This window comes from Salmo trutta, chromosome 24 (genome assembly GCF_901001165.1).
Source record: "Salmo trutta chromosome 24, fSalTru1.1, whole genome shotgun sequence".
NCBI lineage: Eukaryota > Metazoa > Chordata > Actinopteri > Salmoniformes > Salmonidae > Salmo > Salmo trutta.
In genome coordinates, this window is record NC_042980.1 from 6,594,492 (window position 1) to 6,612,507 (window position 18,016).

The following is an 18,016-nucleotide window of genomic DNA, read 5'->3' on the forward strand; positions in this document are numbered from 1 at the left end:
GTTCATTATGAAGCAAGTGACAAATACAATTTGATTTAACAAGTGACATTAATAAGGGATCATAACTTTCACTTGGATTCACCTTGTCAGTCTATGTCATGGAGAGCGCAGGTGTTCCTAATGTTTTTTGCACTCAGTGTGTCACAGTGCTTCTATGGCTATATACACCATGATACTGCCTATTTCATTTATTCATTTAGCAAACAAGAAATCTCATAATCCAGTGTCTTTTTAACAGTCAATACACCTATATTTCAGCTTTAATTAGCTTTAAAACAGCAACATTTTCTCTCAGCATCATTGCAAAATATTTTGAATAGCATGAGATTGGCTACATCTTTCTCTTTACCCCATGACAAAATGTGTAAACAAATTTCTGCAGGCCCACCTACCAACGAATTTCTAACTATGCCACTGATTACCAACCTCCATTCTCCTTCGTTAGTCGGTTTCAAGGCTACCCTCGTCGGCTGCTCCTGATCTTCAAAGTTTACTACAAACATTCAGCATTCAAGAAACTGTAACAATGCGTCTCTCGAACATCTCGTTATGTCAATGCAGCATATCGTATTTTTGATCGCTGGAAATAGCTTACTGCTTTGGAGGAAAAGCATAAATATTATTCAATAATGTTGTCTACTGTTAAATATTCATTATGGTTTATGATCCGGTTACTGTACATAGATATATGAATTGATGAAAAAATAAACATGGGAAATAAATCGTTTTTTGTGATATTGTCGGATATTACAAAATGTTATAAGGACATAAACTTTTGTCGCTTTAAGACTGGGCTGCCCAGAAACCGTCAAGTTGTCACGTCGGACTTGGACTGGCTGATAGGTGAAATCAAGTGCAGGAGACAGAGGTGCTGGAGATGAGTGTCTTTTAATAATTCTACTCACACACACGCCGAAAAGCACAGGGCGCTATACAAAGTACCAGTAATTAGTGAACTGCGCCCGTACAGCACAAAATATAATTCCCAAGGTAAGGAGCGCAGCCCGGTAAATCTTACTACAAAAAACAAACTGTCGATCTCACAACGTGGACAATAAACAATCCCGCACAAAATCCCAACTGAAAACACACATTAAATAATTCCCCACTAATGACATACACAAAACAGGTGCGGAACAGACAGACAAAACTAAACGACACAGAAACAACGATCGGTGGCAGCTAATAGGCCGGCGACGACGACCGCCGAGCGCCGCCCGACCGAGGAGGGGCGCCACTTTCGTTGGATCCTGTGACACAAGTTCCATGTTTGTATCGAGAAATTGAAGGTTCTGAACTGAACTCCACATTGAAACAAAGTTATCAACTAGAATCTCCCCCTTTTATTTCTTTATTTTAAAATTGTATTTCATATGCACCGATGTTTTCAAGATTAGCTTTAGAATAGGGGCTATTTTACTTAATTTTCCTGCGGGGAGTGGCAAAATATAAATAATATTTTCTATATTTAAACTTCCTTGAGCTATTATACATATTCAACATTATAAACGACTGTTTTTCTTTATTTACGGAACTAATGGACATCTCGTCCTCAATAATCACACAAGTAACAAGGGATGAAGAGGATAACTATTCTCTGCGTGAGGAAGGTGAGTTTGGAAAAGTTTTCAAGAAGTGTTCTGTTGCGCATGACAAAGTGGATAAACATACACAAGACAGGATGGTGTTTAGATGGTCAAGGCCAGAACTAAATAAATAAATAAATGTTAAAGTTCAACGTCACATGTAGAGACCCCTGTAATATTACACTACCATAAATAATTGCTTGACATTTTTGTAATTTACAGTCAAACTTTTGACTAATCGAAACGATCATTGTGAAACCATATAGCTCGCCTACGACATAACCCAAAGAAAGCCCTAAATTATTATTTTAACTAATAACTTTTTGTTTGACATAGCGTCTTGTATTTATAAAAGGATGTCGTTGTAATTATTGAGTCAACATTTTAAGTAGGAAATCACAACCGTGTTTTTGAAAGCGTTGGGGGAAGGGGCGGGGCCGACATGACTTGTCTGACGTTTCCAATGTTTTTGATTTGTAATTTAGACAATCCGACCAAATTCACATATAAATGTTATAGATCTGTCATTCTCATTGAAAGCAAGTCTAAGAAGTGGTAGATATGTTCTATGTGTGCTATTTCTAAGCTTCCTGTTCTTAAATTAAGTTTTTGCATCTTTATTTTCAGTTTTGTACACCAGCTTCAAACCGCTGAAAATACAAAATATATTTTCAAAGCGGTTTAGATGGTACAATGATTCTGTACACTATACTTGCTTGTTGAACTGAAATTAGGCAAACTATTAGAATTTTAGAAACTAGGAAATGGCAGGGTGATTTTGGCATAGTGCATCTTCAAGTTAATTTTGCAGTACAGTTATGGAAACAATGTAGGATACACCTTTATGGCTAAATAGCCTGTTAGTCAAATGAACAAAAATGTAGCAGTTATTTTTTTCTTTTCTGATTTATACTGAACAAAAATATAAAAATGCAACATGTAAAGTGTTGGTCCCATGTTTCATGAGCTGAAATAAAAGATCCCAGAAATGTTCCACATGCACAAAAAGCTTATTTCGCTCACATTTTGTGCACAAATTTCTTTACATCCCAGTTACTGAGCATTTATCCTTTGCCAAGATAATCCATCCATCTGACAGGTGTGGCATATCAAGAAGCTGATTAAACAGCATGATCATTACACAGGTGCACCTTGTGCTGGGGACAATAAAAGACCACTCCAAAATGTGCCGTTTTGTCACACAACACAATGCCACAGAGTTTTAAGGGAGCAGGCAATTGGCATACAGAATGCAGTAATGTCCACCAAAGCTGTTGCCAGAGAGTTGAATGTAAATTTCACTACCATAAGCCTCTTCCAATTTTTAAAGTACGTCCAACCGGCCTCACAACCATAGATGGTGTCGTGTAGGCAAGCGGTTTGCTGATGTCAACGTTGTGAACAGAGTGCCCCTTGGTGGCGGTGGTGTTATGGGCAGGCATGAGCTACGGACAACGAATACAATTGCGTTTTATCGATGGCAATTTGAATGCACAGAAATACAGTGACAAGAGGCCCATTTTCCTTAAGTTATATGTGACCAACAGATGCGTGTGAAATACATAGGTTAGGGCCTCATTTATTTATTTCAATCGAATGATTTCCTCATATGAACTGTAAATTGTTGCATGTTGCTTTTATATGTTTGTTCAGTATATGTTAGACACCAATTCAAATTGAGTAGTTGTCCTCCAAGAGACATCAAGCTACTCATGTTCAGGCTGTCCCACTACTACACTACCATTGGTCCACTGCCAGGTGTGTGTTCACGAGTCACGCATCAAGCCCCGAACACGTGCAAGTGCACGCTTCCCCAACATGAGACCACTGCAGTGATCCCACTGCTGCCAGCAATGTAGCGGAAGACAAAACTGCAACAGAGACTCGAACCATGATGCAAAATAAGGCATCTAACAGCCTGTGCCACATAAGCCCGGGCCTCTGGGCAGAGGCAGTAGTCTAAGCTCCCAGGCTTGACAGAGGCTATACTCCCTCCACTGATCTGTATTTCTATAAACAGGAAAGTGTTATTATTATTCAGACAAAAAATGTTGTGCTCTGCATTACTTTTATGCTCTGTGGTCATTTGTCTCTAATTTTCTGCATTGAAGTGTGGCTTGTTATGTAAACTCAGCAACAACAACAAAAAACGTCCCTTTTTCAAGACCCTGTCTTTCAAAGATAATTCGTAAAAATCCAAATAACTTCACAGAACTTCATTGTAAAGGGTTTAAACACTGTTTCCCATGCTTGTCCAATGAACCATAAAGAATTAATGAACATGCACCTGTGGAACGGTCGTTAAGACACTAACAGCTTACAGACGGTAGGAAATTAAGGTCACAGTGATGAGAACTATTTATTGCCTTACCGCCTCATGCCATTTGCACACACTGTATATAGACTTTCTTTTTTTCCTATTGTGTTATTGACTGTACGCTTGTTTATTCCATGTGTAACTGTGTTGTTGTTTGTGTCGCACTGCTTTGCTTTGTCTTGGCCAGGTCGTAGTTGTAAATGAGAACTAGTTCTCAACTGGCCTACTTGGTTAAATAAAGGTGAAATAAAATTAAATATAAAAAAGAGCTGGTGTAACTAAGTCATGTTTGTAGGCCTACTTGCTCGCACATGCTTTTTCAGTTCTGCCCACCAATTTTCTTTTGGGTTGAGGTCAGGGCTTTTTTGATGGCCACTCCAATGACTTTGTTGTCATTCCCGTGCTTCACGGTTGGGATGGTGTTCTTCGGCATGCAAACCTCCCCTTTTTCCTTCAAACATAACGATGGTCATTATGGCCAAACAGTTATATTTTTGTTTCATCAGACCAGAGGACATTTCTCCAAAAAGTACAATCTTTGTCCCCATGTACAGTTGCAAACTACAGACTGGCTTTTTTTATGGCGGTTTTGGAGCAGCGGCTTCTTCCTTGCTGAGCTGCCTTTTAGGTTATATCAATATAAGACTTGTTTTACTACAATATATGATTTGCATTTTTCGCACCAAAATGCGTTCATCTCTTGGAGACAGAACGCGTCTCCTTCCTGAGCTGTATGACGGCTGCGTGGTCCCATATTTTTTTTTTTTGTACTGGCCCCCCGTGGGAATCAAACCCACAACCCTGGCGTTGCACACACCATGCTGGCATTGCAAACACCATGCTCTACCAACTGAGCCACAGGGAAGGCCGATGTCAATTAGTATATCAGAAGCTTCTAAAGCCATGACATAATTTTCAGAAATTTTCCAAGCTGTTTAAAGGCACATTCAACTTACTGTGACCTGATGTAAACTTCTGACCCACTGGAATTGTGATACAGTGAATTATAAGTGAAATAATCTGTCTGTAAACAATTGTTGGAAAAATGTATTGTGTCATGCACACCGTAGATGTCCTAACTGACTTGCCAAAACTATACTTTGTTAACAAGAAATGTGTGGAGTGGTTGAAAAATTTGTTTTAATGACTCCAACCTAAGTGTATGTAAACTTCTGACTTCAACTGTATATAGTACCGATTGCCTGATTTTATGAAAGTCATATATCATTTGTCTCTTTTCATTTTGTAAGTTCTTGGCCTTTCCCTGTAGTGATTGATGACAAAGGGATTTAATTTTGTGAAACAGGAAGCCATGGAAGGCCAAAATACAGTTCCTTAAAATGACATCATTTTTTAAATGATTTTATTCATAAGGTTATTCAGGGGTGCCAATAATTGTTATACGTCTTTTTGGGGAAAAAAGTATTATTATTATAATCTCTTTCTCTGAGCAATTGTATTAGTATGAATAATATTATTTTCCACTTTTTTTGCATACAATATAGCTTGGTATTATTTATTTCATGAAGTCTTATTTGCTAATCTATATCAAGGGAGGCAATCATTTTGGAGGTGACTATATAGAGATGTGTATTGAAAATGAAATACAAAAATATCTCATTTAAGTATTCACACTTCTGAGTCAATACTTTGTAGAAGCACATTTGGCAGTGATTACAGATGTGAGTCTTTATGGGTAAGTCTCTAAGAGCTTTCCACACCTGGATTGTGCAACATTTGCCCATTTATTATTTTCTAAATTCTTCAAGCTCTGTCAAATTGGTTGTTGATCATTGCTAGACAACCATTTTCAGGTCTTGTTTTTAAGTTTTTAAGTTGATTTCAGTCAAAACTGTAACTCGGCCACTCAGGAACATTCACTGTCTGTTTGGTAAGCAACTCCGGTGAAGATTTGGCCTTGTGTTTTAGGTTATTGTTCTGCTGAAAGGTGAATTAATCTCCCGAGTGTCTAGTGGAAAGCAGACTGAACCACGTTTCTCCCAGTGACTGAACCAAGGTTTGCTTCTAGGATTTTGCCTGTGCTTAGCTCCATTCCATTTTTTTTATCCTGAAAAACTCCCCTGTTCTTAACAATTACAAACATCATTTTTTGGGGTAGTATAACTTTAGTGACTTGTTGCAAACAGGATGCATGTTTTGGAATATTTTTTCAGTGCAGGCTTCCTTCTTTTCACTGTGTCAACTAGGTTAGTATTGTGGAGTAACTACAATGTTGTTGATCCTTCTTCAGTTTTCTCCTAACACAGCCTTTGTAACTGTTTTAAAATCTCCATTGGCCTCATGGTGAAATCCCTGAGTGGTTTTCCTTCCTCTCCGGCAACTGAGTTAGGAAAATGGAAAACCTCCCTGGTCTTTGTGGTTGAATCTGTGTTTGAAATTCACTGCTCGACTGTGGAACTTTACAGATAATTGTGTGTGTGGGGTACAGAGATGAGGTTGTCATTTAAAAATCACGTTAAACACTATTATTAAACACAGAGTGAGTCAATGCAACTTATTATGTGACTTGTTAAGCTAAGTTTTACTCCTGAACTTATTTATGCTTGCCATAACAATGTGGTTTCAAAAAACATAATTCCAATTTGACATTATGCGGGTAGGCCACTGGCCACTGACCAATTTTTGAAAAATTAAATCCATTTTAAATTCAGGCATTAAAAGGTCATCGGGTGTTAATACTTTCTGACGTCACTATAATGCACCTCAACATAGGTCTTACCCCAACTCAGGCCTAATGACACTGAAGCTGATATTAGAATATTAGGTCAACATTTTTCAACATTCAATTATTAAACTGTCATCATTAATAGAATATTTTATGGACAACGTCCCTTTTTTAGGACCCTGTCTTTCAAAGATAATTCGTAAAAATCCAAATAACTTCACAGATCTTCATTGTAAAGGGTTTTAACACTGTTTCCCATGCTTGTTCAATGAATCATAAACAATTAATGAACGTGCACCTGTGAAACGGTCGTTAAGACACTAACAGCTTACAGACGATAGGCAATTAAGGTCACAGTTATGAAAACTTAGGACACTAAAGAGGCCTATCTACTGACTCTGAAAAACACCAAAAGAAAGATGCCCAGGGTCCCTGCACTTCTGTGTGAACGTGCCTTAGGCATGCTGCAAGGAGGCATGAGGACTGCAGATGTGGCCAGGGCAATAAATTGCAATGTCCATACTGTGAGATGCCTTAGCGCTACAGGGAGACAGGACGGACAGCTGATCGTCCTTGCAGTGGCAGACCACGTGTAACAACACCTGCACAGGATTGGTACATCTGAAGATCACACCTGTGGGACAGGTACAGGATGGCAACAACAGCTGCCTGACTTACATCAGGAACGCACAATCCCGCCATCAGTGCTCAGACTGTCCGCAATAGGCTGAGAGAGGCTGGACTGAGGGCTTGTAGGCCTGTTGTAAGGCAGGTCCTCACCAGACATCACCGGCAACATCCCCCCCCCCCCCCCCAACATTTACATGAAATGGTTCGTGCCTGCACCCAAACCAGGCGAGAACGGTACTTGCTAGCAGGGAATTGCTAGTGAGGAGTGCCGGTGGAGCATCATGTCTCAGCTTCCTAAAGAAAAATCTGGCTTCCAAAAACAAAAAGAAAGCAACGAAAGCCAGGAGAAAGAAATGAAAGGGCGACAGTATGTCACAGGCCTTGCAGCTTCAGGCTCAGCAGCCCTGTCTCCCCATCCCCATACCCCTGAACCAGCCCTACTCCCAACTGAAGAAGGACGTGAGCAGCATTGTGTTGAATGACATGTCAGTTGGCATAATTACAGGTACTGCAATGCATTGGGGACAGGAATGTGATTCTCCAGTCAGGAAAAATCTCACTTGACACAGAGGTAGCCAATATCAGAGCATTAAAGGAAGAGATGCAGGCTCTTAGAGATGGATGTGAGTCTCTCCTGTCTGTGGCAACACTGATTGCTACGCAACTGGATGTTGTACCTTAATTTAGCAAGGAACACAACCTCCAGAGGAAAAGGAAGAAATTCCATGATGAAACCTCTCAATAGGAGACAGCTCAGGACAGTGCAGCAATGGTGTTTCAGAACACAGTGTTTTTTACTGCTATGGGCAACATCATAAGTGACTTGGACACTAGGTTCCACACCACTGCAAAAACTGCTGTTCTGAAAGTTGGGCAGATTAGTGAGGATGAAGTCCCTTCAGTGTGCCAATAACTGATCATTAAGTATTCCAGAGATCTTACACCTGAGCTTCAAAATTAAGTAAGATACCTGAACACGGTATATGCTGCCACTTTCCCCCCTAACTTGTCCCCTCTTGGTCTCCTGAATGCAATTTGTAAGATGCAGCTGCAAAGAATTTTTGGAGAAGTGTGTATTGCTTTACGTATATTTTGCACACTGCCTGTGACTGTTGCTGGTGGCGAGAGAGCATTCAGTAAACTAAAACTGATAAACTATTTGAGGTCGGCTATGTCCCATGACAGGCTTTGCAGTCTTGCCATGCTGTCCATTGAAAGTCAGTTAGCTAGAAAGCTGGACTTCAAAGACTTGATCAATGCCTTTGTTAGCAAGAAGGTTCGGCGCTGGGCTCTTGGTGAGTAAGGCTGAGCAAAGGCCAGTGCTAAATGGCATGGCTATGGATATTTGATCAATACACACATGATGCCCACAGGCTGAGACTGAGACTGAGAACAAGATATATCTCAAAGTAATGGCTGGATTGCCATAAAATGTGTTGTGAACAGTCAAGACCCCAAGTGGAAGAAACCTATTGATTTGTTGACCACTTGACCTTTCCTCTAGTGCCACCATCAGGCCTTTTCATGTCCATTTCCATTTTGTTTTCCATTTATCATTTCCACTTTTACAGCTGCTTATTTTGTAGTTGGTATGTATACTTTGTTCAAAAATCTGCTGCTGATGTTATTATTTAGTTTGTTATATCATTCTATAGATGATAATGTTAAATTATTTTAATTGAAGAGGTTAATGTATATTTAAGTTATATTTATTTTAAGTTATGCATTAATGCTAAGAGAATTTTCCATTCAAGAATTGTACCATTAAAATTACATTTAGACTGTAAAAGATGGCCTTTAGCACATTTCTTATAGAGGGTATCAGTCTTCCATCAAATAGTGAATTCCACTGTATGCAGAATGCTGCATGCATGTCTGCACAGTGTTATATTTTCACAGCTCACTGTCAGTAAATATTGTACAGTAAATATTGGCATAGAAGAGAGTTGCAAGCCTGCAAAAGTAGAGTTATTTAAAGCTTTGATTGGGTCGATTGGGTTCTGGAGGTGTGTGGTTACAGCAATTGCGCAGGGTTGGTGTGGCCTGTGGTGGTGGGGCCCAATGTGATATATTTTCATGGGGCCCAAAGTCCCTGGTGGCGCCCCTGACAGTATGTGTCAAGTTCCAGGCTCAAGTTCATATAACTGCAATATCTGAAGGGTCTCTGTTTTTCTTTAATGAACTGAACCACTAATTTAGTGGATAAATAATAAGTATTTATTTATTATTGTACTACTGACCAATTGAAATACATTTTAGCTACACTAGGTAAACACGAGGCCTAGCCATTTCCTCCTGGCTGCTATACCAACACAAAAAGGTTTTGTTTTGCACCTCCGTTTATGGCCTGGAGTGAGTGCGCGCTAGGCTATATATACAAAGAATCCCATCATTAACCACTGTCAGCAGCTGCTCGTGGTGTGCTATTTAAAGTGCTCTAATGTGTAATATCAGAAGAGCTAACATGGAAGGCAGCATGATGTTTCTTCCCACCCATGCGTTCACCTGCCTTGTTCCTTCACATGTTTGCACACAAACCTCATGACTTGTAAGCCTCTAGCAAGTATGCACCCTGCGTAGGTGTATTCCCATGTGGCTTAGTCCAGTTTCAGCTCCAATTGAAAGACGTCTTCAACAGTCCTCAGTTCAACATTAATTGGTTTGTGAAGTGGGTCGGTGAAAGGTGAACAGTCTGCCATTGAACAAAGTAATATGGTGTTTTTTTTTTATTACTTTGGGTCAGTTCATTATTTTTGCCATTATGAAACGGGTGTGATTTTAAGTTGAAGTTTACCTAATTCATAGAAATTACAGAACATTGTTGTCTCAGGAGCCGCTTGGAAACAAGATGATTTTAAAAAGGATTTTATCTAGCAAAAGATCAAACATATTTATAAATAAATAGATAATACTGTAGTTTGCTGGCTGTTATGCGGTGACAATCTGTTCTATTAATAACAGAGCTGGGAAAAACAAACAACTGGCTTCATGAGATGGCGGCAATAATTACAGTATGAAATATAATGCATGCCGTGCATACAGTATAACACGACAATTGTAAGCTGCAATATTAAATATATACTGTACATAGAAAAATCTATCTGATTTTCATGACTACATCACAGTGGCTATCGGTCGGATGAGTCTTAATGTACAATAGTGTTTAGATGTATTTATTTTTTAATCTTGAACTCTTAAATGTAGTCAGTAGGGTGGATGAATACATACAACAACAACAAAAAACTAGACACATTTCAGACATTACTTACTGTATATTTATGTTTCTTGTAAGATTATTAAAAAAAATATGGGCTGAAAGATTCCACCTGATGATTCAAAATCGTAGGAAATCAGCTGTATTTCAAACTAAGCATAGAAAATGTAAACCAATGAAAAGATAAGGGTATGGAAATTAATAGTGTTTTTTAAGGGCTAGTCATAACTATCAACATGACTATCCCCTTAACTTTTTTATTTGAAATATTATTTCTTATACACTACTTGTGTGATTCATTTGACAGATTTATTTTGTTAGTTCCTGTAAATTTAGTTTTGCTTAACTATTTCCATAACTGAGGTGGGCATCTGACTTTGTTACGTAAGCCATGGCTAAAACTTTCTGCCACCTATTGTGAAACAACCACTCTGAGGTAACATAAGGACAGCTGAATACTATCTGAATGCTTTTTCTTTTAGATGCCCCTGCCCATGTCGTTTCCTCAAAGAAGCCCTGCAGTCGTGGCATTTTTCAAAGTCTCTTCTGCTGCCTCTGTCACAAAGAAACAGAGCAAATCCCAATCAACAACAATGCCCCCTTATTGGTGGAAGAAAATGGAACCATTTCAAAAGTAAGCTGTCTTCGTCCTTACATCCCTCTCTCCCTCTTGCCCTTGCTTGTGATATCGCCTATCTCTCCCTCACTCTCTCTATGGTCATTTAGCCTCATGTGGTCAACATGATTGAGAGCCACTTGATCGGTGCACATGTTTTCTTTGCGTAATGTCCTTTCATGTTTACAAGTTCTCTGGTCAATACATTTTTGCAGTTCTGCCTTAAAAGTAAATATTTCACTGCCAATAAATCAACCCAGAAGACAGCATGAGTCAAAAAAATATATAAAATTAAATCAGCACAGACTGTAATGCATTATCAGACCACAGTCATTCTTTGTCGGTGCATTAAGATGAATCACTTTACAGCAGGGATGGGCAACTTTGATGGGGGTGGGAGATCAACGTTTTTAAAATATTTTTGCGGCCCCCTTCTTGACGGTGGAGAGACGAATGCCAGTTTTTAGAGTTGATTTCCTGGGTCACACTTTATTTGGATAGTCCAGATTTTTCCATCTGTAGATGTAGATGGTCATGCTTCCAACAAACTATATGTTGATAAGCAACTGGTTGCTAAGGTTACAGGGATAGGGTTAGGTTTAAAACAGGGATGGGCAACTGCAAGGGCCTCAGATCAACCCCCCCCCTAAAAATATAAATATTTGAATATAGTCGGGGTCTCAACTTCCTGTTTCAAATTAGAATAGTAGAACACACAAGGTACAATTTGGAAATTTGGTTGTGCATCAGCAGTTTATCTCTTGTTACTCAATTAGCCCATGTCAACATTTTGATTGGTAAGTTAGTCTAGTTGATTGGTAAGTTAGCCAGCAATCTAAACTTGTAGTAATCATGGTCGAATTACCACCCGGCGGGCACTCATTGATTTTGTTAGTCAGTCTCACTCAGATATCATATTAAAAACTGCAAACATTTCTCTCCACACTATGGCAAAATATGTAGAATTTCACATATTTTGTGGTAAAACAGCCAATTTCCCTCTCCGCCCCATGGCAAAATTTGTAGAATTGCATGAAATTAGTTATACAATTTCTACATCTTCTCTCTGTCCCATGGCAAAATGTGTAGAATTGCATGAAATTTGTTAGAAAAATGCTAAATCTTCTTTCCGTCCCATAGCAAAATGTGTAGAATTGCATCGCCACCAGTTGCCCATCACTGCTTTAAAGCATTCCCTGCTGAACAGGAGATGATAAAAGGCAATTCCAATTTTTGGGCAGATGACAAAGCCGCCCGTGACTCTATGTGAACAATTAACAAACTACATGGCAGTTAACTCACTACGGACAGATTAGGTGATCAAGACGCATCTCGGGTGTCAGTTTCAGATGTATGCCTTACTTCAGCTTTTTACAGTGATTTGATATTCCAGGAGTTATTTGTCACGTCTCTTGAAGCCCCAAAATAAATTGCTAGGTCTCATGGAGAGGGGGCCATGTGCTAGTCTCAGTGTGGTTGTGACCTGTCAAGTCAATGTGTACTCTGCTGCTGGTGTCTCAGGCGGGCTGTGGACTGTGAATACCCCCAGCAGTTCAAGACACCATTACCAAAGGAGCAGTCTGTGAGATGCCAGCCCTCTGGACTGTGTCGCCTCCCTAGAGACAACAAGTCTCTCTCTCTATGCTTGGAAAAGTGCAAAACCTCTGAACACTACAAACCTATTGGAGAACGTCAGCTCCCTTTGTACCTGAAAAGGCACTCTGATCAAAGCAAATCTTTTTACACATTTCCCAAAAGCAAGCATGCCTGCTGAACACTGCGAGGTGTCTGAACTAATTGAAGCCATGGAATCAAGCGAGCCTTCTGCACAATCTGCTGAACCCTGCATCATTTCGGACAAAATAAACAACTCTTTGGACTATACTGAACACCAGAAGGTCAATGGACAAATGGATCCCGCTGTGCAGATTGTCGATCATTACAGCATGAATGGAGAACATGCAGAAGAGAGCAAACCTTTTGTGCATTATAATGGACATTCTGGGGGGGTTGAGCAATGCATCAACAAGCCTTTTGAGGACTATCCTGTTCTCCACAAGCACACTAATCAGTATAAGTCTTCTGAGATAAGCAAATCATTTGAAGAATGTTCTCAACATTGTGAGTGCTTTGACTTCAGTAAGTCTTCTGAGCACCATGCTAATGACTGTCTAGCTTCTGTATTTAGCCAACACTGTGAACATTTCACAGAATGCTTCCAGTCATCTGAACAATGCAAGTCTTCTGATCAACACTGTAAGTCCTTTGAGTCAAGCGAACCTGCTGAAAACTCTGAATTTTTAGAGCAATCTAAGATATCTGACTTCATACCTGACATCTCTGAATCCAATGAATCAAAAATATCATTTGAGCACTATACTGGAATTTGTGAGTATTCAGAAAAATACAATCATATTGATGACCCAACAGAATATAATGAGACTACAAAGCCAATTGATGAGGATTTAAAGCCCTCTGAGGCAACATTTCAACAAATTGAAATCTGTGGGCTTTTTGACTCTGAGTTTTGCATAATATTAGAACCTATACATTCTTCAGATATGAACATGCCTTCTCAACACTATGCTGAACAAGATTCTCCCAATGAAAGTAGACATGTCTCTGAAGTTCATGAACCTTCTGAGCAAACTCTGCTTGTTGAACAAAGCAATCATCAATCTGCTGAATATGATATGCCCTCTGAGCACTGTGAACTGCAAAACACTGTCTATGAGCAAAGAGAGACAAGTGTACAGTGTGAGCTCTCTGAGCGATTTAATTCTTGCGAGAGCTATCCTTGTGAACATGAAAGCACAAATGACAAATGCTATGAGCCTAGCAGTTCATTTTATTATGAGGAAGACAAGTCTTCTGAGTGCTCATCCATTGAAACAAGGTCTTTTGAATCTTTGATTTATGACAGTATAAATTCAGACCCATTAACTGATTCAGCTGAATCCTATGAAGCATTGGTGGAAGAAGGAGCACAGGACAAATCCAGTTCAGATATATGGGAATCATTTGATAATTGTGCAGTTGTGGTAGAATGTGAGGAAAGCAATGCTGATGAAGACAAACCTCACTCGGATGCAGTCGTTGTTGAGGAATTCTTTGACTTATTTGATAAAGAGGATACTTATACTTTTGCCCAAAGGCGACGTTATACCTCCTGTTTTGAAGGGGGAGGGGTGCATGAGCTGTTTTTTGAACAACGCAAAACTCATGTGTCCATTATGAATGAGGAAGAAACACAAATGCCCTGTGCCAAAAAAGGGCTTGAAGTTTTTAGTCAAGAAGTGGAAGAAGTTGATGAATCTTATGATACTTGTGCTGAGGATGGACAATTTAATGTAGACTGTGCTGATGATGAGACATCCACCTCTGGATCCTTTGCAGATGAGGAATCATGTGAATCTTGTTTTGAAGAAGCCACAGCTTATGAAGTTGAGTTTTATGAAGCTTTTGTAGCAGAAGACAATGCTATTGAGGCTGAGGCCTATGAGCCCTTTGTTGAGGAAGATGAACTTTGCATTGCTGAAAATAAAGCTGGTGACGCTCAGGCCAATGTACCCTTAGTTGATGAGGACAACAAGTACGACGAACACAGTGCAGAGGAAGCATCTCATGGATCCTCTTCTGACGTGTCTTCTGTTGAAGATGAGGAAGCATATGAGAGCCAAAATGATCAAACTTATGAACCATGCTTTGAAGAAGAGAAAACTTGTGATGAAGAATACCAGACAATATGCGTCGCAGAAGACGAATTATACAAACAATATGCTGAAGACAAAGCTTATGGATCCTATGGGCCGTGTGATAAAGATTGCGATGCATATGGCAGTGAACATACACAATTTTCTACTGAAGAGGAAGATAATGCACTATGCACTGAGGCCTGTGAACCAAGTGCTGAAGAGCACCATGAATATCAAAGTGAAGCCAATGAATCTAATGTCAATCAAGAAGCTAATGGATTCTGTACTGAAGAAGACTCTCATGATCAGTGTAATGAAGAAATTGATTATGACAGCACTCCTGAGACACATTTTAAAGATGGAGTCTGCACTGAAGAGGGAAAGAATGATGCTCCATGTGCTGAGGAGAATGAATCCCCTGAATCATTTGAGGTTATAACCAAAGACACTGCATTATGCACTGAAGGAAGCAAACCAGCTATGCCTGATGGTATTGAATTCAATGGGGATCAAACTGATTCCTCCACAACCTCTTCCGAAGAGATAGATGAGCAAAACAAGTCATCTGAATTGTGTGAGCAGCTAAACACACCATATCTGTCTCAGAACTGGGATGAACACAATGGTGTATCAGAGCATCTCCAACGCCCAGAGTCAGAGGACCTTTCAGAACAGGTGTCTGAGAAAACAAGCCTCCCTCTTGATGGTGCTGAACATAGTAAAGACTCCATAGACCGCGAGCCACTTGCACATCACGCCGAACAAACAGAGCCCTCTGAACAAAGTGAGCTGGATGAGAAAATTCAGTTGCATGAATTTTTTAAGATTGTGGCCTCTGAACAACTAAGTGAGGAGTCTGAGGAGGAGCTGAGTGACGATGAGTCCTTTGAGTCCTGTGAATGCGAGTACTGCGTCCCACCTAGAGAACAGGTATTACAAGATCTTTAAACCGTGCTTGAAATCCGCTGGAATAGCTGTGACATGCACCTAATTTGATCAACGCTCCGCTTTCAAATTTCAGAAGTGTGTAATATGAACGTTTCGCATGGAGTGACAACAAACTGAAATTTGCCAGAGAAAAGAGTGAAATGTGTTTGTCTAAATATTAGGCCTATTTTTTTTACATATTGTCCATTCAGTGTTAGCTTTGGAAGTGTTGGCTTTGGATCAAATTTGTGACAACAGAACTAAAATAGAGGAGAATGTGGCTGAACATAAGGTTCTTATGTTCAGATGGTATTTATGTCAAACTATAAAAGATATGATCTACTCTCCTCCTGACCTGGTTATTTACTCTGCTGGGGCAAAGACATTTGAATTGCACAGTGTTTATAGGATGCTTATTTGGTCATCACATTTCCTCTTGCTAGTAGAGTTGGTTTCACAGTGTTGCTGCCTTGCTATGTTGTTGTCTTAGGTCTCTCTTTATGTAGTGTTGTCTCTCTTGTCGTGATGTGTGTTTTGTCCTATATTTATATTTTATTTTTATTTTATTAATCCCAGCCTCCGTCCCCACAGGAGGCCTTTTGCCTTTTGGTAAGCCGTCATTGCAAATAAGAATTTGTTCTTCACTGACTTGCCTAGTTAAATAAACGTTAAATAAAAAAATAAAAATTGACCACTTGATAAGGGAATGGTTAGCTCATAGTCAGTCCACAGACCCATGACAGTCCATAGTCACATTGATATTTACTTTTCCATCAACAGAACACCAGCTGTTGGGAAATAGCTTTCTTATGCCCCCTTATGGACATGCTCTTCTATAATTCAATTATCTCAACCTCACAAGCAAACCTTTTCCCAGTGTGTTTTCTCACTACAAATTCATGAGGTAATGTTATTAATCGTCAGTTTAATTCATGGGGGTCACACACAAACTTTTTAATGTGTTTTTGCATCATGCCACAGTGTAGTCTTGATTGGCACAAACATAACAAAGTAATCCAATTTGCATCTATGAATATGATGGCATCATTTGGCTGTTCATTGACCTAACATCTAACTATTTGTTTTCAGGTCTCGGCAAAACCTCTGCTACCTCAAATCAAGTCACAAGACTCAGGGAAGATCTGTGTGGTGATTGATTTGGATGAAACATTAGTGCACAGTTCATTCAAGGTAAGCTGACGTGAGTGACCCGCTCTTTAAGGACAAACGCTAACAGAGAATACTTGATTGATTTCCACTCTCTCTTTTATACTAATTAGTAAAGCAAAATGTAAATATTATAATTTATTTGATAAAGAGAATTGTTTTCTTTTTCTTTGTCCATATCAATATGAATTTCTTAGCCCTTTACACTTGTGGGAATTGGCCTTTATGGATAGGGAAACATTTTAGTGTTTCTAGCAGAATAAACATGAGAAAAATATGCATAACCATGGTAGCAATTAAAAGGGAACATTTTGGAATATTATTGGGTAATTATCAGATGAAAGGTGAGGACACAACAGTTCACTTGACGCAAGACTGAATCCAAACATTACACTGTTGATTTAATTTGCATTTTTTACATTTACTGTAGTCTTCGCAGCATTTGTCAATAACAACATCTGAAAATACTCTTAATACATCCAGTAACATAATAACAATATTCATGGTAAGTTTGGGGTAGGTGCAACATGAGACAAAAAAATGACAAGGGTTTGAGTGAGAGGTCTAACTGGTGTCTAGAGTAAGCGCAATCAGCTAGCTGATCCCATAGACTTCTAGTCATTGCACTGACGCTAGTTAGTAATGGCTCTAGAAACTACCTTCACTTCCCTCAAACTGCACACAGACATAAAAATGGTATCTATGAGTTCATCTGACTCTGGGTAAGTAATTGTCAAAGTCTCGCACTATCCCTTTAAAGAATACATTTGAATTCCAAGTAATCTTTTACACCTGGTATTGAAATTATAGTCCATATCAAATATTGTGTTATATGTCCCTTCCTGTTTACAACTTTCCTATATTTGTGTCATGTATCCATTGTGATTGTAATGAGTATGATGTGAGACAGAGTGCTGGTTTCAAGCGCAGGGCGCAGCAGGTGTTTATTTAGTGAAGGACCACAGGAGGAGGCAGGTAGCATTGTCCAGGGACAGGCAGAAGGTCAAACACAGGGAATCCAAAAAGGTAACAGTACAGGCAGGGAAAAAGGCTAATAACGTAGTCCGGGCGATCAGGCAAGAGGTTGATAACAGGAAATCTGTACAGAAAGGGAATAGTACAGAAAGGGAATAGTGCAAAAGTACAGAAAGGGAATAGGCTAGAGAAGATTGCCAAAA

The 18,016-nt window shown here is 39.4% G+C and overlaps 1 protein-coding gene across 1 annotated transcript in view; it reads left to right on the plus strand.

The window, feature by feature from the left end:
• Positions 1 to 7,588: 7,588 nt before the first annotated feature.
• The window catches only part of LOC115161471 (carboxy-terminal domain RNA polymerase II polypeptide A small phosphatase 1), a 29,090-nt gene continuing 18,662 nt past the window's right edge, over positions 7,589 to 18,016 (plus strand). Inside the window, exons 1-4 of the mRNA XM_029712459.1 lie at positions 7,589 to 7,678; positions 15,351 to 15,674; positions 16,248 to 16,280; positions 16,761 to 16,862. Of these exons, the coding sequence (XP_029568319.1) occupies positions 7,589 to 7,678; positions 15,351 to 15,674; positions 16,248 to 16,280; positions 16,761 to 16,862 (549 nt within the window). The remainder of the gene's footprint in view (positions 7,679 to 15,350; positions 15,675 to 16,247; positions 16,281 to 16,760; positions 16,863 to 18,016) is intronic.